Genomic DNA, 19,996 nt, shown 5'->3' with positions numbered 1-19,996 from the left:
ATGCCTGTCACCACGACGAGAGAGCGTCGTCTAAATACCCGTCCACCCAGTTCAAAGAAAACGCGCATTATCTGACATCAGTTGCACACTTCCTGCACATTCAAACCTTCTATACTTCCTAGAAACCTAACGGAAGCTGAGGGAAACTTACGAAAGCTCAAGGAGTGGTATGAAAAAAAAAACATTGTTAGTCATACATTGTTAGTCATCCCTGTTTTTTAAACTGGTACATTCGGTGCAGGCGCGTTTGTAGGGGTTGGGGGTGGAAGAGGCAGTTGCACTGGGAGATCGCTATCGCGTCCAACTATTTAGATGGCACGCTTGAGGGTCCCCCAATTTTTACTCCATTTAAATACACACTGTCATCGCTTAATTGACTAACGTCTTTAGGATGATTACGCATCGTGTGAACAAGTTCTTGACTCGCCCAAGAGAGTTTATGACTCTGCTGGCTGGTCGCAGTCTCTGCATAGGAACAATCGTCACCACAGGTCATCGCGTTGAACACTGCGCTGCTTCGTGCGTAAGTGCCCCCCCCCCCCCCCCCCAAAAAAAAAAAGGGAGCACGTTCTCTGAAAACAAAGTAAAGGCTCAAAGAAACGTACGTAGTCTCTTCTCGGGGGTCTCCTCGGTGGTAGCCTCCTCATTTGCTGCCAGTGCGGGGGCCAGCAGGCCTAGCGAGAGAAGCACATAGAGCCACATGGTGCCACCGCCGCTGCTGCTGCGAGAAAGGAAGAGGCTCGTGCTGCGTCAGGTCCGCTTGCACGCGCGTGAGTGCGGTGAAGTTTCCGCCCGAGAAATTGCTCGAGAGGAGGCAAGCGACAAGACACTACCGAGAATCGCAGCGCCCCCAGAGCGTCCTTATACGACAGGAACATTCGAACACGTGCCGAAGCAATTTAAAGGACGCAATAATTAAGTGGCCTATGGTTAACCACCGGTTCAGAAATGCATGCATCGGAGGCATTAGCCACTACAATATTTCCTCGATAACAAATGATTCGCGCGCATTGGGCCGTGACGACGCTTGGGAATCGATACCGGTACGCCGTACATTTCAGGCTATCAGGACGGCCGACCGATCAGCGAGATTGCTTATTTTTGAATAACGTAAGTTGAAAAAACAATCGGCACAATTACGGTGTTCAGTGCGGCTTCAGCCTTCCCACGTCTCTCTCAAATCAATAGCCTGCGCACGTATCTCACTAACCAGGACAAGTCAAGTTTATTGAATTGAGTTACATGGTTAGCATACATGTACACTGTAGGAGGTCCCAACATTTTTGGAGAAGCTGACAGGGGAACCTACTACGGCTACATGAATGGGGTAATTAAAAAAAATTGCCGATGAAGGATAGCCAAAGCGCTATGTGCTTCAACTATGTTTCGCCTAGTGGAAGTTAAATCTGCTGGCTCCTTTTACAGCGCGTTGTTGAGGGATGGACCGATTTGCATAAGGAGTTGATAGATCGATGCTTATGGCTTCCGGAGAGGGTATACCAATGTCATTTGAAGCTTTAAGAACTGCTCACAAGTGAATTAGGTCTCTCTCAAGAGCTTCCCGTGTACATCTGGGCTTCAGTTCTCAATATGGGTTCGCTCTTCATAACGTATAAGCGCCAGTCATTTGGGTGGCGTCATTTTTTTACACGCGTTTAAAGAAGTATTTTTGGTCAAATTTTCGCGCATAGTGTGGCCCCATTCTATTTCTAGAAGCAACAATGTACTTAGCTTGTCCGAAATGGGACGAAGTGCAAAGCAAACAAGAGAGATAAATGGTGTATTTCAGCTCAGGTCATTATGAAAAAAAAAAGTTTCTCATCTAATTTGTATCGGTTAGTACATTTGGCACGCAAAGTAACCGAAATTCGAAATAATAATACGAAATTTTTTTTGCGCATTGACTGCTAAAGTTGTCCGGGAACGTTAAATAGATCATCTTCGCAAGTAGCACTTCTCCCTTTTGGCATCTTAGTGTAGCTCGTGCCCGTTTATATGAAATCAGTAAAATGGATTCATTACGATCATCATAACGTGTAACGGGGAAATAGTATTTTTATTGCTTATTCTTATTCTTATTGCCTTAAGTGTGTTGTTTTCTCAAGAGAGAAAGATTGCGATTTCCCCAGAAGGGTTTAAACAATCTTACGTTGACTGATTAATATATGATTATTTTTGCATAATATTTTAACGCGGCTTTTAAGTACAGGGTAACTTTTTGCTGCTGTCACCACTCATGCGAACGGTCTACGGGCACAAGTAAATGGTCTCAATGCAACTCGCTCATCTCCTTTATAATGGCTTAAATTTCCTCTTGTATAGGTAACGTGCCACCGACGTAAGCTTTGAGGCCAGTAATCCATTCGCAATGTGGAGTCATCTTTACCATCATAAATTCACTCACGTGCGCCAGTAGTGAACGAGGACTTTGGGCGCAAAGAACAAAATTCACAAGAACGATACGACAGGATGGGCGAAGCTTCCTGTTTACTTAATTGTTTTGAAACCGAAGATGGCCACGGATGCTAAAGTTGTGTGTATTACTATAGACTGCGAACAAGCTAACTTGAGCCGCAACTGCACCCGGCGACGCATCAACGAGGCTTCCAGCAAATTTCGCGTCTACCGCTAAGCACTGCTTACCGTTGCTATTTATGCTGCGCTTGTATAGCATTTGGGGCGGAATGCGGCCTCCTTGCGAGAAGCACGCAAGAAAGGTCGGGGTCGTAACCGGGACGCTCTTGACCTGTGCCTGAACGTTATCGCGTCAACGCTAAGAGTGCGCGCACTTGCTGAAAATATACTGTCCTGACTAATTTGTTATAGGGGGGAAATAATGCGGCACAACACCTGCCGCACGATAGAGAGAGCGAGAGAGAGAGAGAGAGCATGTTTAGAGTTATGATGTTGATCTGATAGCACGACATAAGCTAGACATTATTTTTTTGTGTGTGGATGACGTCTGTATTTTTGCACGCCTGCTTCTTCAACACTATGCGCTAAGTGCATTCTTGATGAGAATGAGTGAAATATCACTGAATCAGCCGCATGTAAAAGAGCTGTACGAACTCGTATATATTCAAGTACTGACAGAGAGCATTATTTATTCATTTAGTTGGTTAGTTTAGTTAATTCAATTGTTAATTAGTCAGTTAGTTAGTTAATTTTCTAAAGTTCGGTATAACGGCTGAAAGCAGTGAAGGCTATGACGCACAGACAATGCTGCCGATGTTTCGGCCTGTTTACCGCAGACCAAAGCGAGCCTTCACGCTACCCTCAATGTGACGAAAAAGTGGAAGAAATGCTCGCACTTTTTTTTTTTTTGCAGTTTACCTTTTGTCATCCACGATTTCACCAGAGCAGCCTACGCGAGCATCTTCATCGTAGATGGCTTGGAAAGCCTATTGAATCCTTCAAACAAATTCGTTAGCTATCATGTAAGTTGGAATCTTCGCGAGTTATGCTGCGCTTGCAAACGTCTCGGAGTATGTATTATCAGCGTCAAATGAAACCCGAACAGCGTCAAGCATTTGCGATAGTATAGTGCGTGCCGTCCAGTTATCACCATTGACAGACGCGCGCATCCTGTTCAGCAGATTTGCGCACATATGCGCGCCTGTTCGTATAGTGATAAGCAGACGGCATGCACTAAACTATCGCGAAGGCTTGCCGCTGTTTGGGTTTCATTTGACGCTGATAGTACATTAGCGTATCCGAATCCGCTACACTTACGACAATGTATGAAGGCACAGGTGAAAAAAGCGATGGTCATGACACACAGCGCTTCAACAAGATGATGCACTGACGAATAACGGCACAGTCGCACAACGCCGTTGAAGGGTGAACCCTACTGTTTCACGCGAGGTCGTTCATGGGTGAGGCACGCGAGGAACAGATATGCTAAGCAGCGGCACTTGCACATGCACATGGGTAATGAAATGCGGATGTAATCGTTTGTACAGTTGCTTCGGTGATTACGTATGACCAAAGCTGCGTGGTTGAACCTTTTCGACGGCACGGTATACCTTACAACGTGACCAGTGCTTACAATGCGTCAGCGCCCTAAAGCACATTTCACAAAGCGCAATTGTTTCAGAGAATCAATTGAGTATGGTCAAAAGGTTCTATAGAACAAGCGTATCGTGTAAGGCAGTCTGGTTTACATGTGCAGTCTTCGTTAATTCACAAAAACTCGAATTCATAAAAAAAAAAAACTAAAAAACGAGTGAAGCTTTGCGTCCTTCCTTCCTTTATTCTCTTTTCTGACTTTTCCTTTTCTTCCTTCCAGAGATAGAACATTACTTCGCGTAACAGTAAATATTGGAGTTTTAGGTCCCAGAGCTACGATATGATTAGGAAGGACGCCGCGGTGGAGGACTTCGGAGATCTTGATCATCCGGTGTTCTTTAACGTACGCCCAAAGTTAAGCACACGAGCCTCTCATGCTGCGTAAATACGGCTGCCGTCGCCGGGATTCCATCCTGCGAACTTCGAGCCAGCAGTCGATCGCCCCAACCACCGTGCCTTGATCCATTTGCTTGGTGGTGGAACACTTCAGCTGCTACGGGCAGCAACAAAGGTCGTCCAAGCGACACTGACATGTGGCAAAGTCGAATTACGAGTGACGTCGATGAAAGATCACGTAGCCAGGTGGATGATCGATGAGCCCAAGATCGATAGAGGGTCAATTATTGGAAAACGGCGCTTGTACTCACGCATGTCAGCGGCGCACCTTTGAGGGCCGCATTTCTGTAAGTTTCTCTGGCGCCGGTGTTTTCACGTACTATACGTCACCACTGAGATTGATTGGTATGTGGGGTTTAAAGTCACAAAATCACCATATGATTATGAGAGACGCCGTAGTGGAGGGCTCCGGAAGTTTCGACCACCTGGGGTTCTTTAACGTGCACCCAAATATGAGCACACGGGCCTACAACATTTCCGCCTCCATCGGAGATGCAGCCGCCGCAGCCGGGATTCGATCCCGCGATCTGCGGATCAGCAGCCGAGTACCTTAGCCACTAGACTACCGCGGTGGGACTACCACTGAAATCTGTATAGGCTACAGAAGCTTCACTTAAAAGATTACTCGAGTTGTAACTCCAACAGCTAGGAAACTGCGTAAACGTTAAGCCTGCGAGGCATAAATAAAAACACGTTCTACAGGCATCGGCACAGCCAGCTTCGCGCTGAGTTGAATGAACAGAAGCGGCCCTTACTGAACACGAAAACATGTTCAGCACCAGCAAACAAGGACGTAAGAGAGAAAGCACCATTCGCGCGTCTCCCTTACGTTCTTATTTGCTGGCGCTAAATGCATTTTCGAGTTTAGCTCACTAACATGCCCCAGAAATGGCCACGCCCGTACAGGTGTGCTTTTCTTCGGGGTAACCCCGCACTCCGGTATTCATTATAACGCTCCCTGTATACTTCATGAAGACAGGGCCAGTCCATCCTCCTTCATGACTACGCCGTGTGTTTTGAGCTTCGTCATAGACGGCTCCTTATTTCACGTTCACTACTCATGAAGAACGTTGTGCGCCGTTGAGGCAAGAAGCCCTGATGCGCTTCATGAACCAAAGGGGGTTGTGCGACTTTCCGGGGTATCGTCAGCTGTGTTTATATGGCGTCATCGCGTCGACGACGTTAAATTTATGCACGAGCCTCTCAGATTAGGTTAGGTAAATGCCGACCTATTGCGGCATACATGTTGCGTTTCGCCGAAACAGGTGAACTCTTGCACGGACGGGAACTTCTAACTCGCTCGCGCATTTATACACTGTATGATTGTTTTGGCAAACAGACCCGACTATGAGAACGACAAAGGTCTCTGTCGTCCTCTCCGTGTTGGATACGATGGCGCACGAGTCACTTTGAACAATTCGATAAACCCTGAGTGATATGGCCACGTGCTTTATATTATTTATTTTTATATGGGGTTGAACGTCCCAAAACCACCGTATGACTGAGAGACGCCGTGGTAGAGGGCTCTGAAAATTTTGACCACCTGGGGTTCTTTAACGTGCTCTCAAATCTGAGAATACGGGCCTACAGCATTTTCGCCTCCATCGAAAATGCAGCCGCTGCAGCAGTGATTCGATTTCTTAACCTGGGTGTCAGCAGCCGAGTGCCTTAGCCGCTAAACTACCGTGTCGGGGCGTTATGGTCACGTGATTGAGTTAAGCATAGCAAAATAACCAGCCAGGTTCACCAGGTTTGATTGTTTCTTGGAGTTTTCTCGCAAAATTACCTGCAGTAATTGTTAAAATTCCAGAGCAAACATTGCACACAGATTGTTAACCAGCGAATTAGAAACTCGCACTCTTTTGTGTTTATCAATGGGATGATCTTGTCGGGATCAAAGTCTTCCTCAATAATTCGTTAAGTATGTCAAGAAATCTTGACTTGTGCTTGCCGCCAGTGCGTTCTTTTCTTCATTTTTAGTGGTTCAGGGGTGATTCATGGAAATTTGCCCAATTTTTGTGGAATATACGTTTCTGCCCGCGCAGGATTTCATTTGTAGTGGTCCAGTGATGAGTAGCGGTGCTTCATCGGCGTAGAAGGGGGGGAGGGGATGGTGGTGTCCCAACATTTTCCCATTATGCACGTGGATACATACATGTACACATACAAACGCTCGCACGAACATACACAAAGCATAGCTGAACAACCCCTCTCCACGAAAACGTATTGCTGAGTATACGCCACTGTAGTACTTGCCCGATACTTGCGGCACACACACACGCTAGTATAGTCTTGAGCACATAGCACGGACGAACTTCTGTTCCGCTCATACACAACTGTGCTGTCAGACAGTGTTCCTCTGTGCTCGACATTGAAGAGTGTAAGGTCGGCAGCACATGGTGGTCCCTGATAAAACCTTTTTAGGAACCATTGACTTTATTCGAGAGTTCCAAGTTCTGATTACTGTTTACAAAGAAAGGTCCTTGATGACATCCGGTTTAGTCCACCGATGTGTCTGGACAGCATCGGGGGGCAAGAAAAACTTTAGAAAATATCTCGCTGATTTTTTAGTGTTTCCTTCCCTCATTTGGCAAAATATATTAAAATGTTGTTTTGAGCTACATAGGAAATACAAGAGATTCCGCCGACCTTTACGCATGCACGTTCTTTTATTCTGAAAAACTAAAGAGAGACTTTCCTTACCCTTGAAAAAAAAAACAACAACCTGAAAACGTGCTTTCAGTTTCGACGTTAGGAGCGCTTGCAATAAGAGTGCTCTAGTGGTTGACTATGCTTTGCCGCTTTGCCGCAGCTCTTTCACAGGGAGCCACTACGAAAGCCGATCTCAAAAATTCCACATGGACATCGTAGCGTGAATTAAACAAAAAAAAAAAACTCACCAGTATCAACAATAACGTCCCCAACGTTTCCACCAGCGCACCGTTATCACGTGTGAACGAACTAGAAGAAAATATCTACCGTAAAGACAACCAGATTTGTCAGAGGTCAAAAAGGCGGAACGCCATCGCCTTCACGAGGGCTCCCTGGCCTACTTAATTTAAATTGTAGTGGACAGTGCGTTTCGCGACAGATGAAAATACAGAGAAGCTCGGACCCCAGAGTGGGTGTGAACCGTGCATTTAGGCCATCATCATCGCCATCATCATTCATCATGGTCGTGACCCGACTAATACACGCTTGTTTGTTTTCTGTTCTCACAATATATATTTTTGCTAGGTGAAACTGATTGATTGTGGGGTTTAACGTCCCAAAATCACCATATGAATATGAGACGCTAGGGTGAAACTGAAATTCGTCCATGCTGTGTACTCAAAAACTCCAGTCGCGAGTACCGCAGAAATTAGGCAAATCTCACTACTAATGGCAGGTCTACTGAAAATGAAAGAGAGGACACACCGTCGGCAAACTTCAATCAAGACTTCTGGGCAGGCGCAGCCAATTGTAAAGATGAGTTCAACGAACCGTCGGGATTAACCTATAGTGATGAACACCGGGTCCACGCGCTTCAGCTTTACTGGTATGAACAGTTATGGACATGTAAGGGGTTGCAGCCAGAACGCTCCCGTCACCTCGCTCAAGCCGGCTTTCGCTACAGCGACAGAGCCAGTTACAACCCCTGGATACATGAAAACAGTTTCCACAAGACACTACTTCACTTCATACACAACACCGGCCTAACAGCACACATTTAACAAAAATATTATGCCTTAAAGGCAAGCCTTTGTCGCAATAAAAAAAGTTATTTGAACGATGTATTACCGTCTTTGCATGAGTTTTGGTGTTATTGCGGTACCTGTGGACAAGTAGGCCCAAGGAACGGTCTCATGCTCTCCAACAATAGAGTACCAAGTACTCTAAACCGTGAAGAACTTTTTCTAAACACATTATTAAGAGTTCTTCGATGAATGACAGCCCCATCAAGTGTGAGGCCCACGGGATGGTTTTATGCTCTCTATAGTAGATTACCTAGTAATCTAAATCGTTACCCCCTTTTCTAAACACATATAGTAGTGATTGGCTTCGCCACGTAAGCTTACTGTGTTATTAGTGTATGAAGTATACTGTGCATCGTTCAACACTTTTGCTAAACACATGCATACTGGCAGGTGCGTGGGCAAAAATATTTCCTTCCTGTGGGGGCGGGGGGGGGGCATTTCGAATTCAGGGGGTCACCCCCTTGAAATGGTCATTTTTCTCACTCTATGCCACGGCGAAAAAAAATTGGGGGGGAGGGGCACGGGCCCGGTGTTCCACCCCCCGGCTATACGCCCCTGGCCTACAGGTTTAGAAACTGGCGCCTGAGTGAATTTAATGCTTCTTTAAAACTTCAGATCAAGCGTTTCAAGCGCGGTGTTATTACGCCGCCTCTGGACAGAGGCAGCGTTGATGGAGGCGCACTCTATTCGCGTCGTATTGAAGGACAGGCAGCGAAAATCGAAAGAAACACGGACAGCGCGGCGCCGCACTGTTTTCACCGCGCGCTGACCTTCTTGGCAATAAAAAGAGGCCAGAGTGGTTCTCGTTTATCCCATGGATGACTCTATTGGCTTTTTATTACCGTCCAGGCTACAACCACTCGAAAGGAACACGGAACAGCAGCGAATGGAGAAGTTGCCCTGTTCACGTTTCTTTCAATCACCAAACTACGTTTCGCTTTTGCGGCACAGAAATAATCACGGAAAACTTGATGTTCGTTTACGCACGTTACGACACCCATGTGATACTCACGCTGCATAGCACTTAACAGGATATACTGAAAACCACGATCAGCAATCCAGATTCTTGGACCATGACTCAGTGTTCTGAACGCACCGAGGAAACGAATGAGTTGCTATAGTCTACTAAAGTTGGCAGTTTTTTTTGTTTGCAACCTATTGCACCTTTGATGTGCTCATCCAAGTGTGTGCGCCTTCAACAGCGGAACTGCTTAAGCTTTAAGTAAAACTGAAAAAAGAATTAGGAGCCCTTACCAATAAAAATTGCAGCATATCCACAAAGTGAATTATGATGAGTGGGGCAAAGTGTCCGTCCGAACGCAAGTACGGATGGACGCATGGACGAAAGGACAGACAGACGAACGAACTAACGGACGTACGAATGCACGGGCTCACGTAAGTGGAGGGCTCCGGAAATTTCGACCACCTCGGATTTTTTAACGGGCATCCAAATCTGAGCACACGGGCCTACAACATTTTGGCCTCCATCGAAAATGCAGCCGCTGCAGCCGACATTTAATCCCGCGACCTGCGAGTCAGCAGCCGAGTACCTTAGCCACTAGATCACCGCGGTGGGCTTGCATTGTCGGTATATCAATAAACCTTCTTGCGGGGACGATATATAAAGCGCGAGAACAGAACGACGGCACAGAGACGAGAAGGACACGAGCGCACACGAAGGACACGAGCGCTCGTGTCCTTCGTGTCTTTCTTGTCTCTCTGTCGTCATTCTGTTCTCGCGCTTTAACTATCGTCATGCCATACCAACTAGCCCAAGCTGCCACACTCCTTGCGGTAGTCGGTTCAATCAAGTGGTTGCGCTCGAGGCACCTGCCCTCGTACTGCTGGCACGTGGGTGAACGCAAGCGCCGGCCCCGAAAGAAAGCTTACAATGTTATATTTATTTTTTATTTGGTGAGCGCCAGCCGTGGATGAGGAGGCTTTTTTGAACCACCACCATCACTAGTTACACCGGTCAGATAATGCAAGCTTCAGAACTCGGCGGCTATGTGCCGCAGAGAGCAGGTTTGTGCCAAGCAGCTCTAAGCATAGCGTTGCCGTGCGTATATTATGGTACATAGCAAGGGATGAGATATGCGATGTGATTGTGGGAAGGAAGAAAAGGAGGGAGCGACAGGGTGAAGCATTTGAATGGTTTTTGCTGCTACCTGCCTGCACATCGTACGGCAGCAAATCGAGCGTGCGTTGGCTTATAACTTTCCTGGTTTCGCCACATATCTCTCTCTCTCATGATGTTTGCCCACCTGCGGATAAGCCTGAAACAACGCTGTATAATTAATATTTCAAATTTTTCTCGTAACACTTCCGTCCAATGTCATGCTAGCCAGTCTGGATCGCACGCCCATTTATAACAACGGCACACTAGGCTTGCCATCGAATTGCTTGATTGGGTGATTGATTGATTGGAGAATATATTGACCATACATTAAAGTTTCACTGGTGGAATAGGCGGGCTGTCTCGTCTGGGTGCCTGCTGGTTTCATCTACGCACACACGATTTTTCTCACCACAAAAACAAACAAAAAATAGAAAATGGCAGCAAAAGTATGGTCTTGAATATTGCTACCCATACATGTTGATTATGTGCTCACCGGGTGTCGGAGAAGGAAGAACAGAAGAAGTAAAAATGATAACTTGGCAGCCTATAGCAACAGAATTGGGCGTGTCGAGGTTTTGCAATGTCCAGATGGTTTGGGCTCGCTGCCAAGTGTACACTTGGCCGTTTCGCAAGTCAAGTGTGCGACTGTGTTTTTCTTTTGACAGGGGAAAAGTTGTGTCACCTAATTTATTGATGATGAAGAGCTGGTGTCTGAATAATTAGAATGATAATAATACACACTTTCTAAAAATTGCCTTCCTGCCGTATTCACGCACGACCGTCGACAGACGAGACGATTTCAAAGTGTTTGTTTTGCTTCGTTGTTCTCGAGAAACCACGCGGTGCAAGACACTCCGTAGGCTGGAGTGTCGTCAAAACACTTGCATCATTGTTGAAACTAATGCAAGACTCCGAAAGCAATGAGTGTTCTCGACGAGTAAACGAGTCACGAACGAACGCAAGAAAGAAAAGGACACCCAGGTGAGATGGCTGCTTTGTTATTAAAGTATTAGCTAAAATTACAGGGGTGTGCGTGGAGGAACACACAAAAAAGTTAAAGCACAGGCTGCCGACTGGTTTATTGGAACCTATAAGTCGTTACCGTACACATATACCTAACAAAAATACCGTACGTAAAAAAAGCTTCTTCATATCGGCTTAAAAGGCGCAATCGCTGAAAATAATTTTGAAGCAACTCTTGTGAGCAATGAAAATTGATAAACAAAGGTTGATCTAAAAGCATTCTACAAGATTTCCTGTTTATGTCCGAGAAAGAGGATTGATTTATTGATTGATATGTGAAATTTAACGTCCCGAAACCACCATATGATTATGAGAGATGCTGCAGTGGAGGGCCCCGAAAACTTTGACCACCTGGTATTCTTTAACGTGCATCCAAATCCAAGCACACGAGCCTACAGCATTTTCGCCTCTATCGAAAATGCAGCCGCCACAGTCGGAAAAAGAGGAGGAGGAAAGAAAAAGAAAGAGAAGACACTTGACACGTGTTCTGATTTATTTTAGAAAACCATTTAAATCTTGGCCAATCCCCCAGAGTGGGTAGACGCCAGAGTTATTAGGTGGACAAGAACAGGAACTATCTGTGGAAGGTAGTCTGCCAGGCTATTGCGTGGTTATTTGATGGCGACTTCTTGAAGCAAGCTGCCAGAAAGGGCAAGACAGAAACGACCGAGAAAGCGAAACTGATTATACCACAGTAGCCAGCAAAGGACGTTGGGGCATTGTTAATCCTTATTTTGACTGCTGGCGCACGCGACAATGCCATGTATCCTAAAAACTGAAGCCGACGCGGTGGCACCATAGTCGTTATCTCCTCTTAACGCTTCGCACTGCGCGGCAGTTTGGCGAAGAATCCTCGTTAAAACGCGAGACGCGTCCTTTGTGTACGCGTGCGCACACCTTGCCGAAGTAAAAGCACGTGATTCACCGTCCTCTTGTTGTCGTCCTTGCTATCGTCGCCGCCTCGCTTGTGTCTTACCCGAGGCGACGTTCACGAACAATGCCAAGGCGTATTTCCCCTTGCTGTCTGGCTGCTCTTTCTTCATTTCACTTTAGTTCGTTGTTTAGAGGACGTTATGAGAACATGCTGCGCTCCGCGCAGCCTTCATGGCGTGGTCAAGCGTCCTTGACTTCCGAGGTCCAGGGAGGGTCAAGACATCGGTGTTTCGCAAGTGGCGCGCTCGTCTCTCTCCTGGCGCACTTGGTGTTCTCGCCGAGAACGGAGAGGGACGCCGAAGCCCGCAACGCAGTTTGTCATCGCTTCCTGGAAGGCGCGCAATCGTCTGCGTTCGCCACCGACCCTGGAACAATCTGCGCTATTACTCAACCCAACGGCAAGGGTTGCTTACGAGCCGTCGGCTTCGGCTGGCCTTATTGATGGATGCTTGTCCGTTTTTCGTCCTAATGTATCCGTCGTGCGTGACTGTAAGAGAGGCGCGAGAGGAAACGATCGAACGCAGATCCTTTGCAATATGTGTAACGCTTTCGAAATCGGTGTTGCTAACGCGACGAAAGCGACAAATTACTGGCTGGAACGCTTAAGTAATCATCGAACAAGTGGTAGGTTGAAAAGAGGATTTTGTGAGCCCTGGGATCCTGGTGAATAAACGAAACGAACTTTTCTAATTTCGAACGTTATGCGTGTGTCGACATCGCCGAAGACACCGATGGATGTCGAGAATGAGTCAACGTGAAAGTCACAGGGGAAGCTCTCATTCAACAAAGAAAGCTGATGGGATCCGTGGCGCCTTTCGACATCCAAGGACGCACGATGAACACAATCTTGGAAGGAGGAAAGTTTCCCAGAAACATCGATAAATGCGAGCCAGTTTTCAAATGTGCTTTAGAGGTGAATTTCGCTATCAGCGCATGCGTACGAGATGGAGAAAGATAAAGAGACGTCGAAGGACATTGACGCGTCTCGTCATCTGATAGTCTGACTGTTTTCTCCATAGAATGTTCATTGAATTGCTGTATATATATTTTTAGTTCTAAGTTACAGCGTTTGTATGTATTTATTTCAGAGACCTTGACGGCCTGGTTTTCGGCCCATCACCTTTTGTGAATGAGTGCCATCAGCAAAAAGACCCCATCGTTATCATTATTAGAGAAACGAAATATATTGGATCATGGCGTCAGCACAGGCCCATTTCAACCCGCATCTATGGAAAGCCCGGTTCTCGCTAATTGGAACGTTCCCGTTTGTTTTAAATTATTCTCAGCAGTAGTACCAAAATACGGCAGTTCTTACTCATTTTGGGTGTTGTCATGCAAACAATAGGTAAGTAGGGGCAGTAATATAAAATCGAAACTACATGTTAAAGAACTATTGAAGTGGTCACAAACCAGCATCGATGGAGGTTTTAGCACAAATGAAGAGATTTACTCCGATCTCTCTGCGAATATATAAAAAAAAGGGCCAATTTACACGCCAATTTAAAGACCTCGTAGTGCTATTCTTTCGCATACTCGGCTTGGACTAGTCATTCGCCGTCCGTGAATATCAGAACAAGTTAATCTGGTCAAAGGCGCTCCGAAGGAAAAGTAAACAAGGCTTCCATCGAGTACCAGTTTTCCCCCGAAGTCGCTGACCGCGCATATGCCGAATGGATTATGTGAGCCAGGCAGAGAGAGTGCTGAAAATATGGCCCCACTTCACACTGACACAAAATAATTTCACCAGGCCTTCGCGCAGAATGGCCGCGGATTCAAATATCGCGGGCTTGTAGTGCCAAAAATGTTTTCTTTACCTTTGTCACGTCGAAGTCGAGATCAACCACCACTGCCACACACAAGGGACGTTTCGGCGCTTAAAGCCAGCCGGTAGGTCCAAGAAGGCGCAAACCAAACTTTCCGACCACAGCCAACAAGAGCTGCCCGGGTTTCTTGTAGCGGGGGCGCTAAACTCCACTCTAGTTGCAGAGCACGTGAGATGCGCGGAGGTTCACGCGCAGACACAAAAGCGCAGGCGCGTGAAATAGCGTTCACGATGCGTAGGTGTTATATGACCGGTGCGTCGTACGCTCCGAGAGGTCAACCCAGATGAAGCCTGGAGAAGGGGCTGTGGGAGTGAAGGGGTCAGAGCGCGCTCAGTGCGATCTCGCGAAGCGGCAACAACTGAGCGGCCCCGGCTTAAAGGCTGCCCCCGACAAAGAACACAGTGAGTCCACTCACCCGTGGGGGCTGGAAGCAGCAGAATGGCGACCCACCGGGGAAATCAGCCTCCGGCGGCGCTAGCGAGGGAGAGGCGGCGGCGCTGCGCTCAAGGACAACCGCCCTTACGCCGCCGCGTGCATGCGCCAGTCAACCAGCCACTGCGCCACTCCGTCAGCGCGGGGGGTTTCCCCAAAGAGAAAATTTTTATTGCCAGATCTGGGCGACACACGCATCACACACGCACTGCGCCACCAGCGCCGTTCGACACAACTCCCGAGAAATCGGCATCTTGTCCAGGCGCCTGGTTCAGGCCATGACGTTGCACCGGCGGTCGGGGGACGCACTGCACAGGAAAGCCAAGAGTCGCGTTGTCTTATGGCACGCAAACAACGGGCTCTCTCTGTAAGAGCCGATGTGGCCGCGTTTTTATTACCTCGAGCGCATCTTGTCGCGTCGCTCGTCTCCGGGCGGCGGGGCTGCGGTCTTCTTGGGCGACACAGACCCGGTCATCCCGGTTGGCCGGAATAAGCGGTGCGCCAGCATCTTGTTGTAGATAAAGTCCGATCCGTTGCTCTCGATGGGCAGCGCGCACCAGGTGAGAAGCAGGAACTGCACATCCGTGTCGGACAGTTGAAAATTGCCCATTGGATGTCAGTGTTAGGTTTACAGAAATTCCTCTCTTGTGGAGACTGTCACCGCGCGTCTCGCTAATGTTTTCGCGGTTGCACAATCGAAACCACAAGCTCGCCTACTGAACTTTAGGAGGGTCGTTTGAAGAGAAGAAATCACATTACAAAAAAACGGTCAAATATGCAATTATGGATGTGATCTAAGAACTAGCGCTACCTTCGAAGATGTTCTGATTGTGTGTGCCTACCATCGAGCCGTTTTACATTGAATGAGTCTCTCGCCCAATCCCTGCAGAACAATTGAACCGTTTAAAGTACCAGATTACATGTGTGAAGACACCATGCGGAAGAAATCACCGTCTTTCCGCTAAATACGTAGTCGACTTTACGTTAACTCCTTTTCGATCTTTGATGCAAATTTACCCCTCTCGTACCCGCGTGTTCAAAAACTACTTTACAAATAACCCCTCGATACCGGTTAGTAATGAAATTAATATATGGAAACATATGGAAATAGACTGCAACATTGTTGGTGTTCATACAGAACAGACGCAGTTATAAGATTTTGTATATTTCCGTAGTTTTATTCATGCCATTGTGAATCGGAAATCAAGGGGATTCCGCCTATTATAAATTCTGAACGAAATGTTTATACGAGACGTTTTTAAAGTATGGCTTGTACAAGTATTTGTACACAATGGTTTATTTTATACAAGCATTTGTAAAGCAATGTTTGTTCCAAACGGATCCTGACTTCGGTTTACTTTGCGATAGTATGTATTCATTTCCTATCGCTATATTTTATCTACTAAAGAACAAAACAAAAAAAACAATACAGTATCGTAGAGTCATCCTATGGTGTCCTATATTTGACTTCAGTAACTGATGTATATTGCATTAGCTGTTTTGACTATAGGCTTATCTCCCGAGATCCCGTTCACGGGGTGTTAAGCGCTCATAAGATAGGACTATCATGCAGTTTGGCAATGTCGGAAAATGAAAAAAAAGAAGATGTAGTGATTAAGTGCTTGTTTAGTGTAAAGATGTTGTCGTCTTAAGATGGCAAGAAAAAAAGGGGGTTGAAACAAAGAAAGTGTAACAATTCGAAACAGCCCCATGGCGACAGATTCTGTTGTCGAGCTCGCCCTTGTACTCTAGATATCGGGATGTAATCACGTGCCTTAGCATAATCTCACAAATATACGGCTTTGACGCAAGCACAATGCCTGAAAAATGAACAGAACAGTACCAGTCGAAGATTTAAAGTTAGTTTACGAAGAAGCACATTGACGTTCGTCATTGGCCTCTTTTTAAAAACGGAGCATGGAGAGCTCAGCATTAGTGTCACCGTACTGCTTGGCGATTGCATTAGACCGGACCAGGCTCAATTACGTACCGAATAGAATCTGTTTAAGTAGCTCACAGCGCTTCGTGAAATGTCAAACACAGTGTGGCGCAAGTGGACGTTTCGCTTCACAGACATTTCGCTGCGAAGTTTGACAAAAACTTTGAAAGTTGGGCACCGACACGAAAATTGATGCGATACATCAGAACTTCCTTCTATAGTGGACTCCCTGCTCATTTGTAATTGTCAGCAGTGTTATTGACTGCAGAATCTAGGTGTTTCGTGAGTATTTCTTCATTAATAAGAGTGGAGTTAGGGGGTGATCGATCAATTCAATTTAAAATGTCGGCCTTTTCTCAGAAGGCGCGTTGTCATGGCAGGGCAAAACACTCTTGCAGTGGACTCTTTTAAAAAACTGCAATACGTGACAGCGCTGCCACTGCTCGCCGAGGTGGAGCAGCGGCCATGGCGCTTGGCTGCAGACTTTAAGGTCGTGGGATCGAATCCCGGCTGCGGCGGCTGCATTTTCGATGGATGTGAAAAGGTAGAGGCCTTTGTGTTGTGCGATGTGAGTGCACGTATAGTTAACACCAGATGGTTGAAATTTCCGGAGCCCTCCATGACTGCGTCTCTAATAATTATATCTTAGTTTTGGGACGTAAAACGCAAGATATAAAAAAAATCAGTGTTGCCACTGAAGCGAGGTGAACGGGAAGGAGGCTGATGCCACTAGCGCGACAGAGATTGATCGCCAATCATCCACAATATTGCGATACAATAGTTTGCCCTTTGTTTTCGCAACTGGTCAGACATGGGAGCCCGAGATCTCCCAAGTTTGGTGTATGTATACGTATATATGTTACAAAAAACAAAAAGTTTAAACAATACCAGCGTGAGAATCAAGAACTCTGTCGCCGAATTTATTACTCGTATATATATATATATATATATATACGCCTGGCAAGTTCCATCATACATTCGTCTAAGCTGATCCAGCCAATATGCTATATAAGTCGATAACACTAAAAATATTGTCTTATGGTCCCTGCGCAAATGCGTTCCATGCGTCTATCGCTTCAAAAAGATTGTCGTCGAGATAATTGTCAAAATATGTGGCGTGATGCAAAGCACAACAATATATATTAACAAATAAGCACAGTTACGACAACACGTGACGCAGTTGTCAGTTGCTAAGCTTTCTAAAGCTGCTTCAGATCATCTTAACCTCTGGCTTCAAGTATAGCTGGCGCAGACAATATACTACAGTTCAAGAGGGCGGCGCTTGGGGAGCCGTATAGGCAGTATGCTTTGATTTTAGCTCAAATAAATTTTATTTTGGTGAGTAAGTGTTCATTTACATCAGCGCTTTCATTGGCGAATCCACCCCCCCCCCCCCCCCTTGCCATAAACTCCATCTACAGTTGTCCAGCAAAGCGGCTGGATTCGGATGCCAGAGGAACGAGGCCTTACGGCCGTGTCATGGAGTTCCTTGGAGGAAATGGGACATGACGCTTCGTCGAGTAAGAATGAGCGATCAGCCTTGTTATGGACCAGGCAGACTTATCCGCGAAGTGCGGAACAAAGGCAAAGGTATACTGTGTAACAACCATCGTGGATGTCGCGTTTATAACTGCGCCGTTACGGCAGTTGACTCAAATTAGGACGCTTGGAGGCGCGTTTTGTCCCGGTGCGCGCATCGAGGTGCACCAGCTGTATTAGGGTGCCTATGACGCTTCGATACCCACGTTCATTCGCACGGGGTGGTGGTATACCATCTGCTGTTTGACCCAATATGGCGACACCATACATCGCGAAAGCTTTCATGACCCAATATCACGGCGTGTACTACCTTGCACGAAAGAAAGCTGGTGTCGAGGCATGGGTACATCGAGGCCCACCGCGGTGGTCTAGTGGCTAAGGTACTCGGCTGCTGACCCGCATGTCGCGGTATCGAACCCCGGCTGCGGCGGCTGCATTTCCGATGGAGGCGGAAATGTTGTAGGCCTGTGTGCTCACATTTGGGTGCACGTTAAAGAACCCCAGGTGGTCTAAATTTCCGGAGCCCTCCACTACGGCGTCTCTCATAATCATATGGTGGTTTCGGGACGTTAAACCCCACATATCAATCAATCAATGGGTGCATCGATACCAGCGCTAGTACATCAGTGTCAAACCGGTCAATGCAGACACGCGCGCGCGCTGCGAGCTTTCGCGATGCGTGGTTGTGCCTAGTGTAGCGCGTCCCTACCAGTGGTGTACCAATGGCGTAGGGGGTAGCACACCAGAGCCGTGGCCCCTCATCAAAATGACGTTCGACCACATCTGCCTGCCCGGCCCCTGCTTCAGGTGAACGTGCCCTCACCGCCCTAACTTCCGTAACGCTGGCACCTAACCCTAATAAAACGCATACAATGCAAAGCATACGATACCTTGACCATGTAGATTTTGATGAAGTAGCGGCCCATCAAGCGCACCAGGAAGCCCAGGTAGTAGTTGAGGATGACGTAGATGACCCAGTACGCGGTCCACTTCTGCATTGAGGCCGGCTCCTGTCGGTCCAGGGCCCGCAAGCAGCCCAGCACCCCGATGACGGTGGTGATGGCCTGGCAGAGGAAGGCGCTCATCACGTCCATGGTGAACATGATGGCCACCAGGCCCGCCACGCCGTACACCAGGTACTCGCGGCGCAGTTTGGTCTCGCGTTCGAAGCGGTCCAGCGTGGTGTCGATGGGGCCCCGCTCCCGCAGAACGCGGCCCAGCTCGTCTCCCAGCTCCTGCGCCATGGTCGACTCCCGGTCACCGCGACCTGGCTCGAAGGGCGTAGCGGGTAGAGGAATTTCGAAGAAGACGTCCAGGCCAGTTGCGGCGCGCTGCCACCGCCCCGAGTCGACGAATGGTGCGAGCTCCGCGCACTGCCTGGAACGCCCTCGCGAGCTCCGTGCACGCTTTTTCTTCCTCCGCGTGGATTGCAGAGTAAAAGAAGAAAATTTACGGCACTTCGCGCGCCACTATTTACTATTCCACTATCAAATTAATTTCATCTTTTTTTCTTTCCCGTAAATATATCCAATGCAACCTTTCATTAAAAAAGTATTTCATGAAATGTAACCAGTTTTTGGCCAGTCCCCTATCGTGGGCGTGTGCCACATTTTCAAGGAACTTGAAAGTGATGACCTGACAAAACTGTGAAACGTTTAGCAGTCATCCATAAAGGGGTTGGCTCTAATAAATATAGCAGTGATTGGTACAAGTCAAGTTTATAACGAATGAAAGAAAGGAAGAATAACTAAGTGGAAAGCTATACCTTTTTTTTTATCTTCATGTAGAAACCTGAGAAGGTAGGCTGTGGTGGGCTGCAACGCAGTAACGTACAGCTTAGCGGGTAAAAGAAGCAATATTCAGACGGGAGCGGACGAAAAATTTGCAAGTAGCTTAGCACCCTGGAGGAGTGCTAGCCTGCCTGCGGCTTTAAAGGGGCCCTACAACATCATTTTTGGCATGCTCAGAAAACGCTGCCGATCGGTAG

At 47.2% G+C, this 19,996-nt stretch overlaps 2 protein-coding genes across 2 annotated transcripts in view; both read right to left on the bottom strand.

Moving 5' to 3' along the window:
* LOC119172699 (transmembrane protease serine 9) overlaps window positions 1-19,996 on the bottom strand; it is a 114,206-nt gene that overhangs the window by 10,413 nt on the left and 83,797 nt on the right. The window contains exons 17-18 of the mRNA XM_075893084.1: window positions 14,515-14,573; window positions 606-721 (exon numbers count right to left, since the gene is read on the bottom strand). Of these exons, the coding sequence (XP_075749199.1) occupies window positions 606-721; window positions 14,515-14,573 (175 nt within the window). The remainder of the gene's footprint in view (window positions 1-605; window positions 722-14,514; window positions 14,574-19,996) is intronic.
* On the bottom strand, window positions 14,664-19,415 carry LOC119172074 (receptor expression-enhancing protein 5). The gene is made up of 3 exons (XM_037423052.2): window positions 18,900-19,415; window positions 14,930-15,105; window positions 14,664-14,839 (listed from the first exon to the last, which is right to left on the bottom strand). The coding sequence occupies exons 1-3, from the start codon at window positions 19,251-19,253 to the stop codon at window positions 14,803-14,805; spliced, it is 567 nt and encodes a 188-aa protein (XP_037278949.2). The 5' UTR covers window positions 19,254-19,415; the 3' UTR covers window positions 14,664-14,802.

Source organism: Rhipicephalus microplus, chromosome 4 (genome assembly GCF_043290135.1).
Source record: "Rhipicephalus microplus isolate Deutch F79 chromosome 4, USDA_Rmic, whole genome shotgun sequence".
Classification (NCBI taxonomy): Eukaryota; Metazoa; Arthropoda; class Arachnida; order Ixodida; family Ixodidae; genus Rhipicephalus; species Rhipicephalus microplus.
This window is presented reverse-complemented; position numbering and strand designations above follow the sequence as displayed.

Coding starts and splice junctions, on each gene's coding strand:
- LOC119172074 (XM_037423052.2), bottom strand. CDS start 19,253: ATGGCGCAGGAGCTGGGAGACGAGCTGGGCCGCGTTCTGCGGGAGCGG. Junction 15,106..18,899: donor TCAAAATCTACATGGTCAAG/GTATCGTATGCT, acceptor ACGGATGTGCAG/TTCCTGCTTCTCACCTGGTG. Junction 14,840..14,929: donor CGCGACAAGATGCGCTCGAG/GTAATAAAAACG, acceptor TTTCCTGTGCAG/TGCGTCCCCCGACCGCCGGT.